Below are 24,581 nucleotides of genomic sequence, written 5' to 3' on the forward strand. Positions count from 1 at the left end.
GCAAGAACACACAGAACTGTACAAAAAAGATCTTCACAACCCAGATAATCACGATGGTGTGATCACTCACCTAGAGCCAGACATCCTGGAATGAGGGCCTTAGAAAGCATCACTACGAACAAAGCTAGTGGAAGTGATGGAATTCCAGTTGAGCTACTTCAAATCCTGAAAGATGATGCTGTGAAAGTGCTGCACTCAATATGCCAACAAATTTGAAAAACTCAGCAGTGGCCACAGGACTGGAAAAGGTCAGTTTTCATTCCAATCCCAAAGAAAGGCAATGCCAAAGAATGCTCAAACTACTGCACGATTGCACTCATCTCACATGCTACTAAAGTAATGCTCAAAATTCTCCAAGCCAGGCTTCAGCAATATGTGAACCGTGAACTTCCTGATGTTCAAGCTGGTTTTAGAAAAGGCAGGGGAAACAGAGATCAAATTGCCAACATCCGCTGGATCATGGAAAAAGCAAGAGAGTTCCAGAAAAACATCTATTTCTGCTTTATTGACTATGCCAAAGCCTTTGACTGTGTGGATCACAATAAACTGTGGAAAATTCTGAAAGAGATGGGAATACCAGACCACCTGACCTGCCTCTTGAGAAATCTGTATGGAGGTCAGGAAGCAACAGTTAGAACTGGACATGGAACAACAGCCTGGTTCCAAATAGGAAAAGGAGCAAGTCAAGGCTGTCTATTGTCACCCTGCTTATTTAACTTATATGCAGAGTACATCATGAGAAACGCTGGAATGGAAGAAACACAAACTGGAATCAAGATTGCCAGGAGAAATATCAATAACCTCAGATATGCAGGTGGCACCACCCTTATGGCAGAAAGTGAAGAGGAACTCAAAAGCCTCTTGTTGAAAGTGAAAGTGGAGAGTGAAAAAGTCGGCTTAAAGCTCTACATTCAGAAAACGAAGATCATGGCATCTAGTCCCATAACTTCATGGGAAATAGACGGGGAAACAGTGGAAACAGTGTCAGACTTTATTTTTTTGGGCTCCAAAATCACTGCAGATGGTGACTGCAGCCATGAAATTAAAAGACGCTTACTCCTTGGAAGGAAAGTTATGACCAACCTAGATAGCATATTCAAAAGCACAGAGGTTCGTCTAGTCAAGGATATGGTTTTTCCTGTGGTCATGTATGGATGTGAGAATTGGACTGTGAAGAAGGCTGAGTGCCAAAGAATTGGTGCTTTTGAACTGTGGTGTTGGAGAAGACTCTTGAGAGTCCCTTGGACTGCAAGGAGATCCACCCAGTCCATTCTGAAGGAGATCGGCCCTGGGATTTCTTTGGAAGGACTGATGCTAAAGCTGAAACTCCAGTACTTTGGCCACCTCATGCGAAGAGTTGATTCATTGGAAAAGACTGATGCTGGGAGGGAATGGGGGCAAGAGGAGAAGGGGACGACAGAGGATGAGATGACTGGATGGCATCACTGACTCGATGGACGTGAGTCTGAGTGAACTCTGGGAGTTGGTGATGGACAGGGAGGCCTGGCGTGCTGCAATTCATGGGGTCGCAAAGAGTTGGACACGACTGAGTGACTGAACTGAACTGTACTGAAGATAAACATTTCCGTAAGAGAAATACATTGGTTATCTCTAGATTTGAGAATAGTTAACTTCAGGTGAAATCAGGTGTCATTATGACAACACAGTATTTTAAGAGAAACCTCCTTTTAAATTTGTATAGAGAAGGAAAAAATATTGCTAGTTTGTTTCCTCTTGCTGCATAAGAGAGATAAAAATGTCTGACACTTGCAGGCTATTTCCTCCGTTTGGAGACCCCTGGCCTTCCTGCCTGTTACCCTCTCAATATCCAGTTTATATCTCTGGATCAGGAAGATCCCTGGAGAAGGGAATAGCTACCCACTCCAGTATTCTTTCCCTGTGAATTCCATGAACAGAGGATCCTAGCAGGCTACAGTCCATAGGTCACAAAGAGTTGGACATCACTTAGCAACTAACACTTTCACTTTCATATTCCCTTTATTCCCACTTTCTGAAAAATTTTTATAATAAATGGATATTTAATTTTATTAAAAGCATTTTCTGCCTCTATTGAGATGATGGTGTGAGTTTTATTTTTCAACTTATTAATGTGGTGTATCACACTTAACGAGCTGCAGATATTGAACAATCATTGCAAACTTGGGGTAAAATCCACATGTTTATGGTGTATGATCCTCTTAATGTATTGTTGCAATCAGTTTGCTAGTATTTTATTGATGATTTTGCATCTATATTCATCAGTGATACCTGTAATTTTGTGTGTGTGTGTGCGATATCTTTGGTATCAGGGTGATTGTGGCCTTTTAGAGTGGTTTCAAAAGTGTTCGTTTCTCTGCAGTTTTTTTGAATTAATTTCAGAATTAGTTAAATTTTCTCTAAATGTTTGTTATAATTCACCTGTGAAGCCATCTGGTCTTGAATTTTGTTTGTTGGGAGTTTTTAAATTACTGATTCAATATTTTCTATTCCTTCTTGGTTCAGTCTGAGATTGTATCTTTCTCAGAATTTGTTCATTTCTCCTACAGTATCTGTTTTATTGGCATATAGTTACTTATACTAGTCTTTTCTAATCCTTTGTATTTCGGTGGTTTAGGCTGTAACTTCTTATTCATTTCTGATTTTACTGATTTGGGCCTTTTTTTTTTGATGAGTCTGGTTAAAGGTGTACCAATTTTATCTTTTTTAAGAACCAGCTTTTAGTTTCAGTGATTTTTTTCTGTTGCCCTTCAATCTCTTCTATTTCTGCTTTTATATTTATGATTCCTTTTCTTAAACTAACTTTGGGTTTTGTTTGTTATTCTTTCTCTAGTTGCTTTAGGCATAACGTTAGGTTGTTTATTTGAGATTTTTCTCATTTCCTTAGGTAAGATTTTAAAGTTATAAACTGGTCTTTCAGAAATACTTTTGTTGCATCCCATAGATTTGGATTGTTGTGTTTTCATTTATCTCTAGGTATTTTTTAAATTTCCTCTTTGATTTCTTCAATAATCCATTGAATGTTTAGTAGTATATCATTTAGCCTCCATGGGTTTGTCTTTTTTGCCCTTTTTTTTTTTTTTTTCTTTTTCTCTTGTAGTTGATTTCTAGCCTCATATTGTTGTGGAAGGAAAAGATGCTTCATATGATTTCAATTTTCTTGAATTTATGAAGCCTTGCTTTGTGGCCCATCTTGTGATTTACCCCGGATAATGCTCCACGTGCACTTGAAAAGAATGTGTATTTTGCTGCTTTTGGCAGCAGAATGCTGAAATGCTCAATTAAATCTGTCTGGTCTAGTGTGTCATTTAAGGCCTCTGTTTTTTACTGATTTTTCTATCTGGATGATCTGTTCATTGATGTAAGTGGGATGCTAAAGTTCCCCAAATTATTATTTTGTAACTGTTCATTTCTCCTTTTATGTCTGTTAATATTTGCCTTATATATTGAGGTACTTCTATGTTGGGTGCATGCATATTTACAATATTTTCTTCTCAAATTGATCCCTTGATTATTATGTATCATCCTTCTTTGTCTCTTCTAACAGTGTTTAAAGTCTATTTTGTCTGATATAAGTATTGATTGCTATTTCAGAATTCTTTTGATTTCTATTTCTGTGGACTACTTTTTTCCATCCCCTCACTTTCAATCTGTATGTGTCTCTACATCTGAAAGGAGTCATTTTTAGGTAGAAAATGTATGAGTCCTCCTGGTTTTGTATCCATTCAGCCAGTCTAGGTTTTTTGTTGGAGCATTCAGTCCACTTACACTTAAGGTAATCATTGATGAATATGTTCCTAATGACATTCTTTCAATTGTCTTGGATTTGTAGATCTTTTTCTTCATTTTCTCTTTTGTTCTCTTGTGCTTTGATGACTATCTTTAGTATTGTGTTTGGAGTTTCTTTTTCTTTTCTGAATGTATATCTATTAAAGTTTATTGTTTTGCAGTTACCATAGTGTAACCCAGCATTTTAAATAGTTACCCAATAATTCTCAGGAAGGGATAATACATATTACCTTTTGTTGTTAAATATTTACTTTGCTTCCATTTTATTTTTTCTAAGTTGTGTAGTAGTGAATATTTAGTACAGAGAGCAATTTTTAAAATTTTAGAAATTTTTGTGTGATCATAGGAGTAAGATTATTAGGACGAAGATAATATTTCCATTTTCTTGCAAAAAAAAAAAAAAAAGGTGACTTCATTATCTTATGTGGACAATATATGAGAGTGCTCACTGTCTCCCCTAATTTAAGTGAAATATTTTTGCTTGGTTTCTATTAGCCAGATTGATGACTAATAAAGCCATTTTCATGACCTATAGGAAGGAAAACTGGAGAGGCGCAATTTTTTTAAAGTAACTCAAAACCTATCAGATCAGATCAAAACCCTATAGTTACAGGTTAATTTCTCTGAACTTCAAAAATGAAATGCTGTGCATGGAATTTTAGCATAAAAGGAACCAGAGAACACCTACCGTCTCTTTTATTTTTCTATATGGGGAAACAAAACCAAGGGGCTTCTTACTCAACATTATGCAACTTATTTGTATTTGAACATAATTTGGTATGCAGTTTATACAAATCATATCAGTATTATTCATAATCATCATTTTATTTCATTCTTTAGTATTCAGTCCTTTTGAAACTAATAAAACATATGATGTCATGAATAATCAAGGACAAAGACTTTACTTTGCAGAAGAGAAAAGTAATTGTTTCATCAGACACCTCTGTGGACCTTCAAGGCCTTTTACCATGACAATTTATGATAATGTAGGATGTGATGTCATTACTCTGCATAAAGCTCTAAGATGGAGCTGTTGCTGGAGTAACTGCTGCCTACAAAAGGTCAGTAAATATTATTTCTACAATGTGATTCGAATGTATTTGAGTTCCTTCAAAAAAGCCTCAACACTGGGCAGTATGTTAAAATTAAGAATAGTCTGGGATGAAATATGTCAGAGAGAGAATTAAATAATATCTCATACTTTCAGAATAAGACCCATGTATAACATTGTAAATATTTTTCTGGCAATGAAAGTTAAAAGAAATTTAGATTTTTAGAAGTTTTCTATTGTAAAATATCATTGTGACTTTTTTCCGAACTTTAAACATCTTATTTTCTATTGGAGTATAGCCGATAAACAATGTTATGGTAGTTTAAGGTAAACAGTGAAGGGACTCAGCCATTTATGTACATGTATCTATTCTCCCCTAAACCTCTTTCCCATCCAGGCTAGAGTATAACATTGAGCAGAATTTCATGTGCTATGCAATAGACCCTTTTTGGTTACCCATTTAAAATATAGCAGTGTGCAAAACATCTATTTCTGCTTTATTGACTATGCAAAAGCCTTTGACTGCATGGATCACAATAAACTGTGGAAAATTCCGAAAGAGATAGGAATACCAGACCACCTGACCTGCCTCTTGAGAAACCTATATGCAGGTCAGGAAGCAACAGTTAGAACTGGACATGGAACAACAGACTTGTTCCAAATAGGAAAAGGAGTACGTCAAGGCTGTATATTGTCACCCTGCTTATTTAACTTATATGCAGAGTACATCATGAGAAACGCTGTGGAAGAAACACAAGCTGGAATCAAGATTGCTGGGAGAATTATCAATAACCTCAGATATGCAGATGACACCACTCTTATGGCAGAAAGTGAAGAGGAACTAAAAAGCCTCTTGATGAAAGTGAAAGTGGAGAGTGAAAAAGTTGGCTTAAAGCTCAACATTCAGACAACTAAGATCATGACATCTGGTCATATTTTCTTCATGGGAAATAGATGGGGAAACAGTGGAAACAGTGTCAGACTTTATTTTTTTGGGCTCCAAAATCACTGCAGTTGGTGACTGCAGCCATGAAATTAAAAGACGCTTACTCCTTGGAAGGAAAGTTATGACCAACCTAGATAGCATATTCAAAAGCAGAGACATTACTTTGCCAACAAAGGTCCATCTAGTCAAGGCTATGGTTTTTCCAGTGGTCATGTATGGATGTGAGAATTGGACTGTGAAGAAGGCTGAGCGCCGAAGAATTGATGCTTTTGAACTGTGATGTTGGAGAAGACTCTTGAGAGCCCCTTGGACTGCAAGGAGATCCAACCAGTCCATTCTGAAGGAGATCAGCCCTGGGATTTCTTTGAAAGGAATGATGCTAAAGCTGAAACTCCAGTACTTTGGCCCCCTCATGTGAAGAGTTGACTCATTGGAAAAGACTCTGATGCTTGGAGGGATTGGGGACAGGAGGAGAAGGGGACAACAGAGGATGAGATGGCTGGATGGCATCACTGATTCAATGGATGTGAGTCTGAGTGAACTCCGAGAGTTGGTGATGGACAGGGAGGCCTGGCATGCTGCGATTCATGGGGTCGCAAAGAGTCGGACACGACTGAGTGACTGAACTGAACTGAACTGAATGTGTATATGTGGAGAAGGAAATGGCAAGCCACTCCAGTATTCTTGCCTAGAGAATTTCCTGGACAGAAGAGCCTGGTGGGCTGCTGTCCATAGGGTTGCACAGAGTTGGACATGACTGAAGCGATTTAGCATGCATGTATGCATTGGAGGAGGAAATGGCAACCCACTCCAGTATTCTTGCCTTGAAAATCCCAGGGACAGAGGAGCCTGGTGGGCTGCTGTTTGTGGGGTCACACAGAGTCGGACACGACTGAAGCAACTTAATAGCAGCAGCAGCAGCAGTGTGTACATGATCTTCCCAAAATACTAACTATCCCTTCCCCCTGGCAACCATAAGTTGTTTTCTAAGTCTATGAGTCTCTTTCTGTTTTGTAAGTTCATTTATATCATTTCTTTTTAGATTCCACATATAAGGAGTGTCATAAGATTTTTCTCTTTCTCTGTCTGACTTCACTCAATATGACACTCTCTAGGACCATCCATGTTACTGCAAATGGCATTATTTCATTCTTTTTAATGCCTGAGCAATATTCCATTGTATATATGTACCACATCTTCTTTATCCATTCCTCTGTCTATGGGCATTTAGGTTGCTTCCATGTCTTGGCTATTGTAAAGAGTGCTACAATGAACACTGGGGTATATGTATCCTTTTGGATAATGTTTATCTCCAGATGTATGCCCAGGAGTGGAACTGAAAGGTCATAGGGTAGCTGTTTTTAGTTTGCTAAGGAACCTCTATATACTACTCTCAATATTGCATTTCCCTGTGTGTATTTATTAGCTACTGAATATCTTTATATAGTGTTTAAATCTTTTGCCCTTCCTAAACAAGCCAATTCATCTTACTGAGTTATAAGCATTCTTTAGATAGTCTGAATACAAGCCTTTTCTCAAATATGTGTATTGCCAATATTGTGCCCAGGATTATGGCTTGGCTTTTCATTTTATCATCCTTGGAAAAAAGGAGGGTTTCAATTTTGATAAAATCTAATTTACCATGTATATTCTTTTATGGTCCATGTCTTTAAGAACTTACCTAAAAAAAATTTGCCTATCACAAAATAGCAAAGACTTCCTTATATTTCTTCCAGAAATTATATATTTAGGTCTAGTTTCATTTGAAGTTAATTTTTTGTACCTGTGAGGGAAGAGCTGAGATTTTTTTTTTAATTTAATGTCCAGTTGTTTGAACACCATGTTTTGAAAAAAGACTACCCTTACCATAGAATTGTCTTTTATATCTTTGAAAATAAATTGTCGATATATGCATGTACCTATTTCTGAAATCTGCTGTCTTCCACTGTTCCATTGATTTGTTGTTGTTGTTGTTGTTTAGTTACTAAATTGTGTTCAATTCTTTGTGACCCCATGGACTGCAGTGTGCCAGGCTTCCTTGTCCTTCACTATCTCCCAGGGTTTACTGGTGGCTCAGATGGTAAAGCATCTGCCTACAACACAGAAGACCCAGGTTCAACACCTGGATTGGGAAGATCTCCTGGAGAAGGAAATGGCAACCCACTCCAGTACTCTTGCCCGGAAAATCCCATGGACAGAGAAGCCTAGTAGGCTACAGTCCATGGGTTTGCAAAGAGTCGGACAAGACTGAGCAACTTCACTTTCACTTATACATATAGGTATATATAGATATGTACCCTTATGCCAATACTACATTGTACTGAGTACCTAGCTTTAAAGTCTTAACACTAGCAAGTATGAGCATTCTAATTTTGGTTTGCTTTTTTTTTAATTGTTTGATTCTGTTAAGTACTTTTATTTTCATATAAGTTTCAAAAGAATATTTTATTATTTTATATTACTTGAAACTTCATGCCAAGATAGTGATTTGGATGGCATTGAATCTATTTGTTAATTTTGGGAAATAGTGGTTTATTTAGCTCCCCAGGTGGGCTCAATGGTAAAGAATGAAGGAGGTACAGGAGGCACAGCTTCAATCCCTGGGTCAGTGCAACCCACTCCAGTATTCTTGCCTGGAACATTCCATGGACAGAAGAGCCTGGAGGGGTACAGTCCATAGGGTCACAAAGAGTTGGACAAAACTGAGCCACTGAGCATGACTTCTTTTACTTATTTATTTATTATTATTTTTGGTTGTGCTGGATCTTAGTTGCTGTGTGTGGGCTTTCTCTAGTTGCGTAGAGCAAGGCCTGCTCTTTAGTTGTGGTGCATGGGCATCTGACTGCAGTGGCTTCTCTTTGTTGCATAGCACAGGCTCTGGACTCATGGGTTTCAGTAGTTGCAGCATGCGGGCTCTGTAGTTGTGGCACACGGGCTTAGTTGCTCCACAGCATGTGGAATCTTCCTGGATGAGAGACTGAACCAGTCTCCCCTACATCGGCAGGCAGATTCTTATCCACCATGCCAACAGGGAAGTTCAGGAAGTGATTTTTTTACTAATACAATATCTTTGCTTCATGACTATGGTATATTTCTCCTTAGATTTAGGTCTTCTTTAATAACTCCTGGTAGTTATTTTCAGTGCATAGTCTTATAAATATCCTATTAGGGCTAAATGAAAGTATTTCATGTTTTTAGATACAATTAAGTGAAAGTCGCTCAGTCGTGTCCGACTCTTTGTGAGCCCATGGACAATAAAGCCAATGGAATTCTCCAGGACAGAGCACTGGAGTGGGTAGCCTTTACCTCCTCCAGGAGATCTTCCCAACCTAGGGATCGAACCCAGGTCTCCCACACTGCAGGCAGATTCTTTACCAGCTGAGCTACAAGGAAGTGAAGTGAAGTCGCTCAGTCATGTCCGACTCTTTGCGACCCCATGGACTGTAGCCTACCAGGCTCCTCCGTCCACGGGTTTCTCCAGGCAAGAGTATTGGAGTGGGTTGCCATTTCCTTCTCCAGGAGATCTCCCCGACCCAGGGATTGAACCTGGGTCTCCCGCATTCCAGGCAGATGCTCTAACCGCTGAACCACCAGGGAGGTTCGAGCTACAAGGAAGATACAATTAAAAATATATTCAAATTAAATATTTCATCTGTGTTGCTCACATATAGAAAAACAATTGAGCCTTGATTATTGATCCCTTACCCTTTTACAGCCAAAAATCACTTATGAATTCTATCAGGAATTTATATATTCCTTAAGGTTTTCTCCAACTACATAATAAGAAAATAAAGTTTTACTTCTGCTTTTCTTATCTGTATGCTTTTTACTTATATGTGTATATATATAAGTGTCACATTTAATTATTGTCAACTTTCTAGATCAGAATACTAATATTGAACATATGTAAGAATGGATAGTCTTGCCTTTTGTACTGATTTTTAAGATCTAATCTTTATCATTAAGAATGACATTCTTCTGTAGTTTTTTTACATATAAAAAACTTTGTTTCATATACTTTCTTAGGTTGAAGAAGCTCCCATTTATTCCTAGTTTTATGAGTTTATATCATAAATAAATTTTGTATTTTGTCAAATATTTTTCCATATCTACTCATTTGATTACATGACTTTTCTCTTTTAATCTGTGACTATGTAAACTGCATCAAATGATCTTTTTAAATGTTAAATCAACTTGACATTCTTGAGGTAAATTCCACTTGTACACATTTGTTATTCTTTTTATATATTTCTGGATTCACTTTGCTAATAGTTTGTGTTTATGTATATGATGTATATATCTGTATTATTCCTTTAAGTTTTTGTGTGGCTTCTGAATCAGGATAATGTGGGTTTCATAAGGAAAGTTGGAACTATTCCTTATTTTTTTCTGAAAGAGCTTGTGTAGGAATTGTATTATTATCTTATTTAAATATTTTATTATATTCTTTCAGTTCAGTTCAGTTGTTCAGTCGTGTCCGACTCTTTGCAACCCCATGAACCGCAGCACGCCAGGCCCCCCTGTCCATCACCAACTCCCGGAGTTCACTGAGACTCACGTCCATCGAGTCAGTGATGCCATCCAACCATCTCATCCTCTGTTGTCCCCTTCTCCTCCTGCCCTCAATCTTTCCCAGCATCAGGGTCTTTTCCAGTGAGTCAGCTCTTCACATCAGGTGGCCAAAGTATTGGAGTTTCAGCTTCAACATCAGTCCTTCCAATGATCTCCTTTACACACAGGACTGATCTCCTTTAGGATGGACTGGTTGGATCTCCTTGCAGTCCAAGGGACTCTCAAGAGTCTTCTCCAACACCACAGTTCAAAAGCATCAATTCTTTGGTGCTCAGCTTTCTTCACAGTCCAACTCTCACATCCATACATGATCACTGGAAAAATCATAGCCTTGACTAGATGGACCTTTGTTGGCAAAATAATGTCTCTGTTTTTTAATATGCTGTCTAGGTTGGTCATAACTTTCCTTCCAAGAAGTAAGTGTCTTTTAATTTCATGGCTGCATTCACCATCTGCAGTGATTTTGGAGCCCAGAAAAATAAAGTCAGCCACTGTTTCCCCTGTTTCCCCATCAATTTGCCATGAAGTGATGGGACCGGATGCCATGTTCTTCGTTTTCTGAATGTTGAGCTTTAAGCCAACTTTTTCACTCTTCTCTTTCAGCTTCATCAAGAGGCTCTTTAGTACTTCTCCACTTTCTGCCATAAGGGTCTTTAGTAAAGCTATCTCAGTCTGTAATAGTGGGTGTGTGAAGGATTTTAAACTTATATTCAAAACTTGTTTAGTATATAGAGAGATAATCAGGTTTTCTTTTTCTTCTTAAGTCCATTTTTGTAATTTGTTTCTTTCAAAGGATTTGTCTATAGAAGCTGTTGAATTTTAATTGGCATAAAGTTGTTAATATATTCTTTACTTTCAAGTTTGCAGATTATGTATTAATAGCTCCCTTTTCATTTGAAACAGCAGTAATTTGTGTTTCTTTCTTTTTTCATGTTTAGCTTAAGGAACTTTACTTTTGGTTTAGTTTTCTCTTTTTTGGTCCATTTCCTGTTTGATTCTTTTCCTCTAATCTTTTATTATTTCTTTGACAATTTCTCCTACCTTCTTAAAATAGGAACTTTTATTAAAAAGTATTCACAACCTCATACAGCACTTACTGGGGCCAGACCTCAAATAAGAAGCCACAAAAAATCAAGGAACTCTCAACCACTGCCATTCCCTTTTTCCAGATGTTGAGTCATGTCCAGATTTATCTTCAGAATCATTTTAAGAGATTCTAATAGGAGGGTAGAATTCTAGGAATTTCCCTTCTGTTTGATTGTGTAATGTTAGGAATATGGTTTCTTGGTTCTTTTTGAGATTTACCTTCTCTTTACACCTCTTCCACCTTTACCTGAACTTCTCTTTCTTTAACCTAGATCTTCCTGTCTTATGCAGTTTTTATTCTACTCTCTGTTATGAAAGGGAATCTTGGATGGATGACATTGTAAAAAGTTCTTATGCCTAGACATCAGCCCCAGTGAGTCCTCCCATCGTCTTCTTGTACTGCCAATGGAGGCAGTAGGGGCTGTGCTGTCGCATCCCATTTTCAGTTATGTTTCTCAGACTGGTCCTTTGATATTTTTTTTTTTCTTATTGATTCTTGCCAAATGAAACACCTCCCATGACAACAGTTATCCAGATATGTTTGTAAAGTGCTTCTCCCTCTGTTTATACTATTTTCTTTTTTTTTTAATTCATTTATTTTAATTGCAGGCTACTTATCTTCTGAGGGGGGATCTGTTTCTCTTTGTGATGAATACTGGTTAGTGGTATCTGGATTCTTTGGATCTCAGAAGTTATCTTGCTACTTTCACTTGTTTTACTATGCTGCTGCTAAGTCGCTTCAGTCGTGTCCGACTCTGTGCGACCCCATGGACTGCAGTCTACCAGGCTTCTCTGTCCATGGGATTCTCCAAGCAAGAAGACTGGAGTGGGTTGCCATTTCCTTCTCCAATGCATGAAAGTGGAAAGTGAAAGTGAAGTCATTCAGTCATGTCTGACTCTTAGCGACCCCATGGACTGCAGCCTACCAGGCTCCTCAATCCATAGGATTTTCCGGGCAACAGTACTGGAGTGGGGTGCCATTGCCTTCTCCCATAGATATATGTTTTACTATATCTACTTGTATTTTGAGATGTGAGGCCATAATTTTTCCATCTACTTTGATAAAGAATTTCACGGCAGTTTTGTTTGGTTTAGCAATCATACTTACTGTGTCCTTTCTATGAGAATTTTGAGAAGATTCACACACTACATCACCACTACCACCATCTTCACTTAAGGTCTTCATTTATTTTTTGAAAGAATAATAAATACATATGTATATATAAAAAGGAGGAAGTTAAAGGGGAAAGAAGAAAGAGAGAAGGTGGGAGAAAGAAAGAAATAAAGTTAGCAGAAGTATATTCAGAAAAAATAATGTCTATCAAACTCTCAGTTACCATGTCTGCTTTATTCTCTTCAGAAGCAGCTGCTATTATGAGTTAAAGAATTATTCTGTGAATATTTGTAGAATAGATGCATCAGTTCAGTTCATTTCAGTCGCCCAGTCTGTCCAACTCTTTGCGACCCCATGAATCACAGCTCTCCAGGCCTGCCTGTCCATCACCAACTGCCAGAGTTCCCTCAAACTCATATACATCGAGTCAGTGATGCCATCCAGCCATCTCATCCTCTGTCGTCCCCTTCTCCTCCTGCCCACAATCCCTCCCAGCATCACAGTCTTTCCCAATGAGTCAACTCTTCGCATCAGGTGGCCAAAGTATTGCAGTTTCAGCTTCAGCATCAGTCCTTCCAATGAACACCCAGGACTGACTCCTTTAGGATGAACTGGTTGGATCTCCTTGAAGTCCAAGGGACTCTCAAGAGTCTTCTCCAACACCACAGTTCAAAAGCATCAGTTCTTCAGTGCTTGGCTTTCTTTATAGTCCAACTCTCACATCCCCATACATGACCACTGGAAAAACCATAGCCTTGACTAGACAGACCTTTGTTGGCAAAGTAACGTCTCTGCTTTTGAATATGCTATCTAGGTTGGACATAACTTTCCTTCCAAGAAGTAAGCATCTTTTAATTTCATGGCTGCAGTCACCAACTGCAGTGATTTTGGAGCCCCCAAAAATAAAGTCTGACACTGTTTCCACTGTTTCCCCATCTATTTCCCATGAAGTGATGGGACCAGATGCCATGATCTTCATTTTATGAATGTTGAGTTTGAGCCAACTTTTTCACTCTCCACTTTCACTTTCATCAAGAAGCTTTTGAGTTTCTCTTCACTTTCTGCCATAAGGTGGTGTCATCTGCATATCTGAGGTTATTGATAATTCTCCCAGCAATCTTGATTCCAGCTTTTGCTTCTTCCAGCCCAGCATTTCTCATGATGTACTCTGCATAGAAATTAAATAAGCAGGGTGACAATATACAGCCTTGACATACTCCTTTCCTATTTGGAACCAGTCTGTTGTTCCATGTCCAGTTAGTTGCTTCCTGACCTGCATATAGGTTTCTCAAGAGGCAGATCAGGTGGTCTGGTATTCCCATCTCTTTCAGAATTTTCCACAGTTTATTGTGATCCACACAGTCAAAGGCTTTGGCATAGTTAATAAAGCAGAAACAGATGTTTTTCTGGAACTCTCTTGCTTTTTGCATGATCCAGTGGATGTTGGCAATTTGATCTCTGGTTCCTCTGCCTTTTCTAAAACCAGCTTGAACATCTGGAAGTTCACAGTTCACATATTGCTGAAGCCTGGCTTGGAGAATTTTGGGCATTTCTTTACTAGCATGTGAGATGAGTGGAATTGAGTGGTAGAAAGAATCTTTGAGCATTCTTTGGCATTGCCTTTCTTTGGGATTAGAATGAAAACTGACCTTTTCCAGTCCTGTGGCCACTGCTGAGTTTTCCAAATTTGCTGGCATATTGAGTGCAGCACTTTCAAAGCATCATCTTTCAAGATTTGAAATAGCTCAACTGGAATTCCATCAACTCCATTAGTTTTGTTTGTAGTGATGCTTTCTAAGGCCCACATTCTGGGATGTCTGGCTCTAGGTGAATGATCACACCATCGTGATTATCTTGGCTGTGAAGCTCTTTTTTGTACAGTTCTTCTGTCTATTCTTGCCACCTCTTCTTGATATCTTCTGCTTCTGTTAGGTCCATACCATTTCTGTCCTTTATCGAGCCCATCTTTGCATGAAATGTACTTATGCTTATATATCTATATATCTATATCTCTCTATATATATACTCACATATATATGTGTGTGTCTATTTGAGGTGTGTTTGTAACACAGTAGATATTTTTCTACAATTTTTTTCACTTGAAGATTATATCGGTATGTATAGAACTTCCTCAATCTCATAAATGGTTTCATAATAAGCCATTTTATGGATGATATGCCATAATTTATTCAACTAGTTTCTGTTGATTTAATGAACTGAATTTTAAATCACAATGAGCATAAAGAACTTCAATGAAGTCATATTTGTATTGTCATAAAAGTACAAAAGTTCTTGGCATATTGGATAATAAACAGTTTTGGTGTGATTTGTGCTTTTAAGGCATATCTAATAGACATAAAAATTTAAAAAGTGATCCTCATAAGCACCAACTATTATTATCATCCCTCTTTTGGAAGTGGAAAATTAATTTCAGAGAGGTGAGTGATCTGTCCATATTTCCTGTGGTTAGTGAGCAGCAGCATCAGATCTCAATTCAGGGATTTCAACATCCAAATTCTTCTTTTTCACTTCCATGCATGCGGGCTAAGTTGCTTCAGTCGTGTCCAACTCCTTGCAACCCTATGGACCCTAGCTCATGAGGTTCCTCTGTCCATGGGATTCTCCAGGCAAGAATACTGGAGTGGATTGCCATGCCCTCCTCCAGGGGATCTTCCTGACCCAGGGATTGAACCTGCATCTCTTGCATCTCCTGCATTGACAGTCAGGTTCTTTACCATACCACCACCTAGAAAGCCCTTTCACTTCTGCATCAGTCCCCAAATATAGGGCATGCCTAAAACTCAAGAGTTTTGTTCACATATACAACAACTTAAGTAATAAGTGGCATATAAGTAAATACAGCCTTATTTACAAATCAAATATATCTAATTTGATTAATACTATATGTTTTTTAATATTTTGTAGCTAAAAGTTGAGGCTCCTCCTGGAGAAATAATTGGATATGTTTATCAATACTATCACCCATTTTTGCCAATGTTTAAAATAACAAATGAAAATAAGGAGAATTTAATGAAAATCAGAGGGCCATGTGTGGTTTCTAGCTGTCTCAAAGATCTAAATTTTAATGTGAGTAATTTATTATGTTTTAGGATATCATGCTCAAATTAGTTAATAATTTGATACTTTTCTAATGCAGATAGTTAATTACTGTGATTAAAACAAAATTAAAACATGTTACAATTATTACTATACCTACTTGCCTAATTTTTAAATTGAATTTCTAATTCATAATTTCTTTGCTTAATTAAGCCCTACAGTTTGTGAAGCTTATAAGGCATCTTTTAATCTATATTTTAAGTGTTTAACTATCAAACAAGAAGCTTTGAAAATATTGAAAGATGAAATTAACTTTATTTCAATAGATCATGACATAATCCAGCATTAGTTATAAATAATATATTAAAGCTAATTTTTATAAAATTCTGAAATTGCTATGATACAATTTTGTTAATGTTTTATGTGCTTACTGATTTACTTCTCAGAAAATGGCCAACATTCAGATAATAATTTAGGAAGTAAACTACTAAATACAGTTAATAAAACTAACCCACTACGGTTGTTTAAATCTGTAGATTCCTAAGCAACAGAGAATATTATCTTGGTATGATAAGATATTCTATTTGAAAAAAGTACTGCTTGTCAGCCTTTTATCAAGGATATTTTTGCTTGTTTTAATATCTGAAATGTATAATCAGAAATTTGGACACAACCTAGTTAAAATACTACCTGAGTTTTTTTCTCCTCTAGAATTATGTCAATTCACTTTAGTGATGCTAATTCTGATTGGCACTTGCATGCACTGATTAAAGAAGGCATACTTAAAAATTAATTATAATAATAACGCTTTATTTGAAAATTTAATAAAATGAGCATACAGAACTCTTATTTTTCTATTTCAAGTTGAAAACCAGTGGAACAGGGTGTTCTGTGCTTAAAACTCTGGGAGGTAAAGCTACCTTGCCTCATTTTTTAATAATACCAGTGTTTTATCTCACATTATGGTACAGTAAATTCTACTTTATTCTACTGTCTTAAGAACTTTCTCTAAGGTATTTAATATACTTCCTATTCCTTCTAAATTTGAAACAAAGCCATTTTATAGTTGGCACTTGTAGGTAACCTCCAAGAGTAAGGAAGAAGAAAGGGAGGTAATGATTCTGTGAGAAAGTCATCTTGTGCACAAATGTGGGCAAATCTTTTAATACTTTTGGTTATGAAAAAGAGGAGACATGTAAAGCAGCAGCTGGTTATAGAGCAGGACTAGGGTGTGGCAAATAAGATGTTTATCTCAGGTGAAAAATTACAAGTGGTACCAAAAACCTGGTAATTAAGATAAATGATATTTGAATATATTTTTAACATCAAAATTAATGCAAAAGTCTATTATAAACAAATACCAAAACTTTAGATAAGACAGAAACTAACTCTGCATCTATATGACCTGTCTTCATAAACACTATTACCATAAACCTGTTCCTGACTAGGTCAGGGCACAGAGTGGTCAGGGAGGTATATTTACCAAAGGTGTTTCCTTAGTACACTTTGATTTTAAAGGAAAGAAGCCAAATTGGAGGAAAAATGTGGAGAAACAACATAAACTGAATACTTGATGAACTTTTTCTCTTACTTGGTATGGAAGGGAATGTAGGGAACTGGTCTTGAACAGGCATAGAAATGGCCCATTCATCACACTAGAAAGGAAGCAGGGAGTGTTGGTACAGATAGAATAACTTTCTAGGCTGGTATCTGCGAGTTTAGTAAGTTCCTGTCCAGTTGCTACTATTTTCTCCTCAATGGAAACGATAAGCTATTTTGCTGAGGGTAATAGGGAAAGATGTGTTCAGAGTTCTGGAAAAACTGGATGTTTGACATAATCATGTAAAACTCTTCCATATTTCTATTCCCCAACTTCCTTAGCTTACAAGGCTAGGCAGACCTAGTCCTCCATGCCTCTCTTTTCTTACTCATTTTCTACCACTATCTCCTTCACTCATTTTGCTCCAGCCATGTTCCTTCCTAAATCAGAGCCTTTTAACATATAGCTGACTCTCTCTAGGAGGCTCTCACTTTCCCTATTCCTCTGTCACTAGTTCATACCAATCCTCCAAATCTCAGCTCAAATGATGCTTTGCCTAAGAGGTTTTCTCTAAAACCATCCCTCCAGTTCTTTCTGTCTGCCTATTATCTCCCTATTATACTCCATCATATCACACTTCCTTTCCCTTCTGGCATTCATTACAAAATAAGCAGTGGAATTTATCACAGATGTATTGTTTTATATTTACATGAGTATCTCTTATGTTGAGAAATAACATTAGTTGGTACGAGATGTTGTACTCTAGGGAGTCTAAATGAGTAAAGAAAAAAAGGGCATGAGTAAATTGCAGAGGGATTCAGAAAATTAGCATCTCTTAGGAAAGAGTTAGCTGTGTAGAAGAGCTGAAAAGCTAGTGGTTTTCATTTTGCAATTAAATGGATTCTCCAATCAAATTTAAGCAAATTATACATATTAATATAATTTTATATAATACGCATTATATATAAAACATAATATATGTATGTATACACATGTATACATAAAATCACTTGTATCCAATCAATTTGAAAATTTTCCTTTAGGTAGACATTGTCTATACATGTTTTTAGAGGCTATCTTCTGATCCTATTGAATATTCTTTTTATTTCAGAGTACATCATTATTATATTATAACTCATATGGGTCATATGTAATTACTAAAATTGATGTAGGAATGCCTGTTGTTTTTATTTCAGGGGTTTTAATCTAAGATTAGAAATATTTTTCTATTTTAGTTATTGTCCTTGGATGAAGAAATGATTATTGGTAAGATTTCAAATCAGTGGATTGGATTTATGAGGGAACTTTTTACCAATACCAATAAATTTGGAATCCAGTTTCCATTTGATCTTGATGTTAGAATAAAAGCATTGTTGCTTGGAGCAAGTTTCCTCATTGTGAGTCTATTTTCATTCTATTTTAACTGCACATTAATTTTCTGAGATTATCACTATACTTTTGCTGTTATTTCTCCTCAAATCACCTAGATCAATTGCAATCTGTGCTTTTGGTCTAGTCCTAGGTCCCCAAATTACATCATGGATTGAGTGTTCACGATGCAAAGGAAATAAAAGCTAGAATGTCCTGGAAATGTGATCATTAGAGTTGAATTCCTTTGCCCTAATGAAAAATAAGAATGCTATGCTATCATAAGTCACTTCAGTCGTGTCCGACTCTGTGCGACCCCATAGATGGCAGCCCACCAGGCTCCCCCGTCCGTGGCATTCTCCAGGCAAGAACACTGGAGTGGGTTGCCATTTAAGAATAAGAATAAGTCACTGAAAATAAGAATACAATGTCTCATTCAGTGTAATTTACTGTTATTTTTTCAGTGGTAAGAATCCATTTGCCAATGCAGGAGACTCAGGAGACGCGAGTTCAGTCCCTGGGTCAGCAAGATCCTCTGGAGGAGGAAATGGCAACCCACCCCAATATTCTTGCCTGGGAAATCCCATGGACTGAGGAGTCTGATAGTCTACGGTCCACGGGGTTGCAAAGAGTCAGACACAACTGAGCGACTGACCACATACATACATCAAGAATTTAAAATTTTATAATAAGAACTATTTAAACAGTTCATTGAAAAAGGTAATCATTGCTCATTTGGAGACCATAGATATGTAGAAATATTTAAATAGAATTTGTCATTCTTGATTTCATTGGATCTTAGGAGAAAATGAAAATAGCAACTATCTTCATTCTCCAAATATTATGAAATAACAGGAAATGGCAGAAGTATGCAGGAGTGTGTCATACAGTATTAAGTAATTTGGAGAAAGGAAAAAATAAACAGATTAGATAGCAGATCAAATGTAGCCGAGGAAAAAATTAGTGAACTGGCATATATAGTTGAGGAAATTATTCATAATAACCTACAGAGACAAGGAAATATGAAAGTCAGGAGTCTCAAGATAGGATAGGGAGTAATAACTGCTAAAAAAAATTTCCAGAAGAAACAAATTCAGTGGGGCAAAAAGGACAACATATCTTAAGTAATATAATTAAAAATTAACACCTATATAAATCACAGTGAGACAGCAAAACAGTAAAGAAAAATAAGTAACCAGAAAGAAAAGAAAAATCTACTACAAACAAAAGACTGACAATTGCTTTCTTAATAGAAAAAGTGGAAGCCAGAGAGAATAGAAGTACTGATTTAAAAAACAATTTTAACTCTCAATTTCAATTTTCTTCGAGAATATCTCAAGGAGAAGAGCAAAATAAATAAGTTTTTTTTTTAAGCACATTTTTTACACACATAGATCATTTCTAAAGGAGATAATTCAGGAAGAAGGGACATAATCTGAGAATAATCATCTGAGGTTCAATAATACTCACGAGCAAATAAAATGCTAACTATATTTGTGAATGTAAATGTGTTTTTACAAATAAATAGCAGAAGAGGTTCAAGACGGCAGTGTAAAAACCACCTGAATTCACCTCCTCCCATGGACATATCAAATTAACTCCTACATATGGAATAATTGTGGCTTCCCCAGTGGCTCAGAGGTAAAGAATTTGCCTGCAATGCAGCAGATGAAGGAATCATACATGACTGAAGCAAATGAGCACACACACATGTACATAGAATATTTCCTTCTGAAAAAAAAGGCTGAAAACTAGCTAAACAACTCTTCAATGATGAAGGATAAAAAGATCATTATAGGATGGAGAAGCAGAGATGTGTTCTCACCAAAAAAGGCACATCTGGTGTGGAGACACACAATTGGGAGGGCTTTCACAAATGCAGAGCTTATCCCTAGAAGCAAAGGGTTGATGCCCTACTTCAGGCACTCCAAGTCTTGAGACCTGCACTGGAGAAATGAGCCCCCAAACATCTGGCCTTGGATACCAATAGGGCCAAGGTTCAGGACATTCAAAGTGCTGCAGGGAACAGAGATTCCTCTCTTAAAGGGCTTACATGCAGCCTCATCCCAAGACAGCACATAAGCTGCAGTTTGAAAAACATCTAAATGATATTAGCTAGTGAAGGGGGTTCACTAGCTAATCTTAAAGCATGTTCCAGAGGGAAGAGGGCCTGTTGGGACTTTCCAGATAAAGTTGCTAGCATTTTATGCTTTTATCTTCTCATTCTACATTGTAAGGGCCAGTACTAGTAAGTGCCAGTTTTGCTACCGTGCTAGTGCTGGTGGTCATACTCTGCCAGCAGCCTTGTTAAAGCCAGCAGGCATGCCTTGGCTCCAAGCTCACCTGCAGTCCTGCTAAAGCCAACAGATATATACAGTCAACAGAGGGGGATATCCCTTGATCACCTGACTCTGGTGGCCAGGGGTGCTTGGGCTTCTGGGCCCCAAGTGACTGAAACAGTCTGAGAGACAGTTATTTGCAGGCTCCCATGTGCCAGACCATGACATTAGACAGAAGGCTAAAACATAGCCCTAGTCTTCCAATGAAAAAGGCTTCTTTACTTGGGCTGAAGCCTCAGCTTGAGGGGCAGGTTTCAGGTTTACCATACATCTAGAGGCTGTGAAGTTGTTCTCAGGGAACATAGACTGGGGGGTTCTATTTTTGTACTCTCCTTCAGTCTTGCTTCAGCTCAAGGTACTTACTAGGAAGGAGGTTACACATTCATCTAGAGTCCCAGTATCTGCAAATGTCACATCCAAATTACTTGGTTTGGAGTCCAGCAGGGTTTATAACTATAATCCCAAAGAACTGTATATATTTATATACCCTAAAAACTACTGCTTGAGAATATGGCATCCAGTGAGCTTGTAACTAGGTCCTGACAGATTCCTCCTTTGAACAATGAAAAGTCTTGATTTCAACCACTGGGACCTATCAACAACAAATCTGGGTGCTTAGATAATCACAAAAGTTTACCAAAAAGTGGATCCTTTACTGCCATCATTTATGCAGTTTAGAGGAGCAAATCTGTACTTGGAAATTGGTGAAGATTCTGAACAAATGACACTTTTTAGTTTGGAATGTGGTGTTTTATAGAATAATATGAATTTTATTAAACTAATCCTTAGAACTTCTGAGAACTTCTAAGGAAAGAATTGATCCTTGTAAGGGAGAGCCTGATCATTGAGTATCTTAGTTCATTAAAACCTGCTCAGACATATTAATATTTTAATGAAGCCAAAGAATGCTATCAGTTCACTTTATCATTTTCATTAGTACAATAAAATTTTAAATTTGCCACCTGAGAATTATGAAGGAAAATGATTATCTCTTGAAATATATTATTGATGATATTTAAAGGGAAAAATCCTGAAATTACCTTAAACGAATGAAATTCTTCATAGCAAGTAAATATTTTCCTTGAACCCTTTAAATTATCTTTTGAGTAAGTCTATAATTTTAATATATTATACAAACAATTTTGGACAGTCTAATTACATGACCAGATTAGGTACAAAGTGCTTTAAGTCATTTGAGCCAGTTAATAGGATTTTAATACTTCCTGGAAGCCTGTAGTCATCCAGTTGTTCTCTTTCATTTGAAGTTTTGTTATTCACTTAAATCTGTATTAGTGGAATATTGTTTTAAAAATTAGTACTTACACAAAATATTTACAAGAGCATAATGAATATTAATTTTTATAATATCAAAATAGGTTCATTTTCATGTTGGCTTAGTAAAGTAGGCAAGGTGAATAATTTTAGAAGTGACAGCTTTCTTTTCTTCCCTATAATTAAAAGTTTCAAGTAAGAATTTGTTCCTTGGAAAAAATGAGGTGATTTAAAAAAAACTTATCACAATCACAGGGCTCCATTTTGTTTTCTTAACAGCCATCCAGTAGAGTAGCATTCTCTTAAGAAACCTCTAAAGCATTTTTTGTTTATAGAGTGTTAATGCTCTTGTGATACTTTTTCAAAATATTTTCAAGAATGTTATTACACAGATGAGGCAAAGAGACATTTCAGGATATTGACAACCCACCAATGTTATTAGCCTCCATAGTAAAATAGAGAATCTTTGCTAATTCTTTTGTGAAGCCACAATATTGAGTCAACTGCTGGGAATTGCAAACTGTCTTAAAATAGGGATCTGTTGTAAAAAAAAAAAAAAAAAAAGCTTAGTAACCATTATTAGTTTTTATACAGTTTTTTGGTGTGTGTCATTTAGATATACTATATTAGTAAGAATACTCAGTTACAGTAACTTGAAAACACTAATTTGGAAAGCAACTTCTCGGCAATATTGGACTCTACATTGTAAATACTGTGTAATATAAAACGTTGTGACAAGGGTTTGGATAGGATATATGACATAAGGATACAACAGCTAGGATAGAGATCATTTTGATGTCAACTTCGTAAAGACTTTTTGGTGTTAAGTACAGACTTCTGAGTGTGCTAATTATTTTCTCTACCTCTTAAACTTTTATTTGAAATTGTTCTGCTGTGTACAATTGTACATGTGTAATAATCAAAATACTGCATTTAATGTATTTCTGTAAACTGAGCTTTGTTTTAATAAAGTATTAATATTTTGGGGAAAAAAAAAAGTGAAAGACCTATACACTGAAAACTATAAGACACTGATGAACAACTGAAGAAGACAAATAAATGGAAACATATTACATGTTCATGGGTCGGAAGAATTAGTTCAGTTCAGTCACTCAGTCATGTCCAACTCTTTGCGATCCCATGGACTGCATAATGCCAGGCTTCCCTGAACATCACCAGCTTCTGGAGTTTGCATAAATTAATATGCATCAAGTCGGTGGTGCCATCCAACCATCTCATCCTCTGTCATCCTCTTCTCTTGCCTTCAATCTTTCCCAGCATCAGGGTCTCTTCAAATGAGTCAGCTCTTCGCATCAGGTGGCCAAAGTATTGGAGTTCCAGCTTTAGCATCAGTCCTTCCAATGAATATTTAGGGCTCATTTCCTTTAGGATGGACTGGTTGGATCTCCTTGCAGTCCAAAGGACTCTCAAGAGTCTTCTCCAACACCACAGTTCAAAAGTATCAATTCTTTGGTGCTCAGCTTTCTTTAGTTCAACTCTCACATCCATACATGACTACTGGAAAACCCATAGCTTTCACTATATGGACTTAATATGCCGTCTGGGTTGGTTATAGCTTTTCTTCCAAGGAGCAAACGTCTTTTAATTTCATGGCTGCAGTCACCATCTGCAGTGATTTTGGAGCCCCCAAAAATAGTCTGTCATTGTTTCCATTGTTTCCCCATCTATTTGCCATGAAGTGATGGGAACCAGATGCCATGATCTTAGTTGTCTGAATGTTGAAGTTTTTTTCAGTTTCCTCTTTCACTTTCACTGGCCCATATTTCCTAACATAAATAGAACAAACAATCCTAAAATATATATGGAACCACAAAAGATACTGAAAGTCAAAGCAATCTTGAGAATGAAGTACAACACTGTGGGCATCATGCTCCCTGATTTCAAACAATATTAAAAAGTCACAATAATCAAATTAGTATGATGTTTGTATTAAAACAGATAAATAGATAACGAAAAAGCATAGTAACCTCAGAAATAATGCATGCATATACGATTGATTTATGACAAAGTAGCCAAGAATATACAATGGGGAAAGTATTGGCTCTTCAATAAATGTTAATAAAACTGAATAGTCACATGCAAAAAAATAAAATTAGACTACTGTCTTATACCATTCACCAGAATCAACTTAAAATGTTTTAAAGAATTAAATATAAGACCAGAGACCATAAAAATCCTACAAGAAAACCTAGGTGATGAACCCCTTGATGTTGTTCTAAATGAGGAATTTTTGGATCTGACTCCAAAGGCAAGGACAACAAAAGCAAAATAAACACGTGGCTTTATTTCTTGTTTTTTAAGGAATCTCCGTACTGTTTTGCATAGTGGCTTTATCAATTTACACTTCTACCAACAGTGCAAGAGTTTTCCCTTTTCTCCACATCCTCTCCAGCATTTATTATTTGTAGATTTATGATGGCCATTTTGAC

At 36.8% G+C, this 24,581-nt stretch overlaps 1 protein-coding gene and 1 non-coding gene across 4 annotated transcripts in view; one reads left to right on the forward strand and one right to left on the reverse strand.

The window, feature by feature from the left end:
* The window catches only part of LOC109559455 (phospholipid scramblase 1-like), a 47,175-nt gene that overhangs the window by 16,967 nt on the left and 5,627 nt on the right, over window positions 1-24,581 (forward strand). For 2 of the 3 annotated variants that reach the window (XM_070793524.1, XM_070793534.1), the window contains 3 exons: window positions 4,627-4,847; window positions 15,481-15,642; window positions 18,388-18,549. In XM_070793524.1, coding sequence (XP_070649625.1) covers window positions 4,627-4,847; window positions 15,481-15,642; window positions 18,388-18,549 — 545 coding nt within the window. Of the gene's footprint in view, window positions 1-4,626; window positions 4,848-15,480; window positions 15,643-18,387; window positions 18,550-18,984; window positions 18,987-24,581 lie in introns of all 3 variants that reach the window. The other variant, XM_019961203.2, reaches the window with a different exon arrangement.
* On the reverse strand, window positions 9,308-9,380 carry TRNAS-GGA (transfer RNA serine (anticodon GGA)). Its single transcript has one exon. It is a non-coding gene; the product is annotated as a tRNA-Ser (tRNA).

This window comes from Bos indicus, chromosome 1 (genome assembly GCF_029378745.1).
Source record: "Bos indicus isolate NIAB-ARS_2022 breed Sahiwal x Tharparkar chromosome 1, NIAB-ARS_B.indTharparkar_mat_pri_1.0, whole genome shotgun sequence".
Classification (NCBI taxonomy): domain Eukaryota; kingdom Metazoa; phylum Chordata; class Mammalia; order Artiodactyla; family Bovidae; genus Bos; species Bos indicus.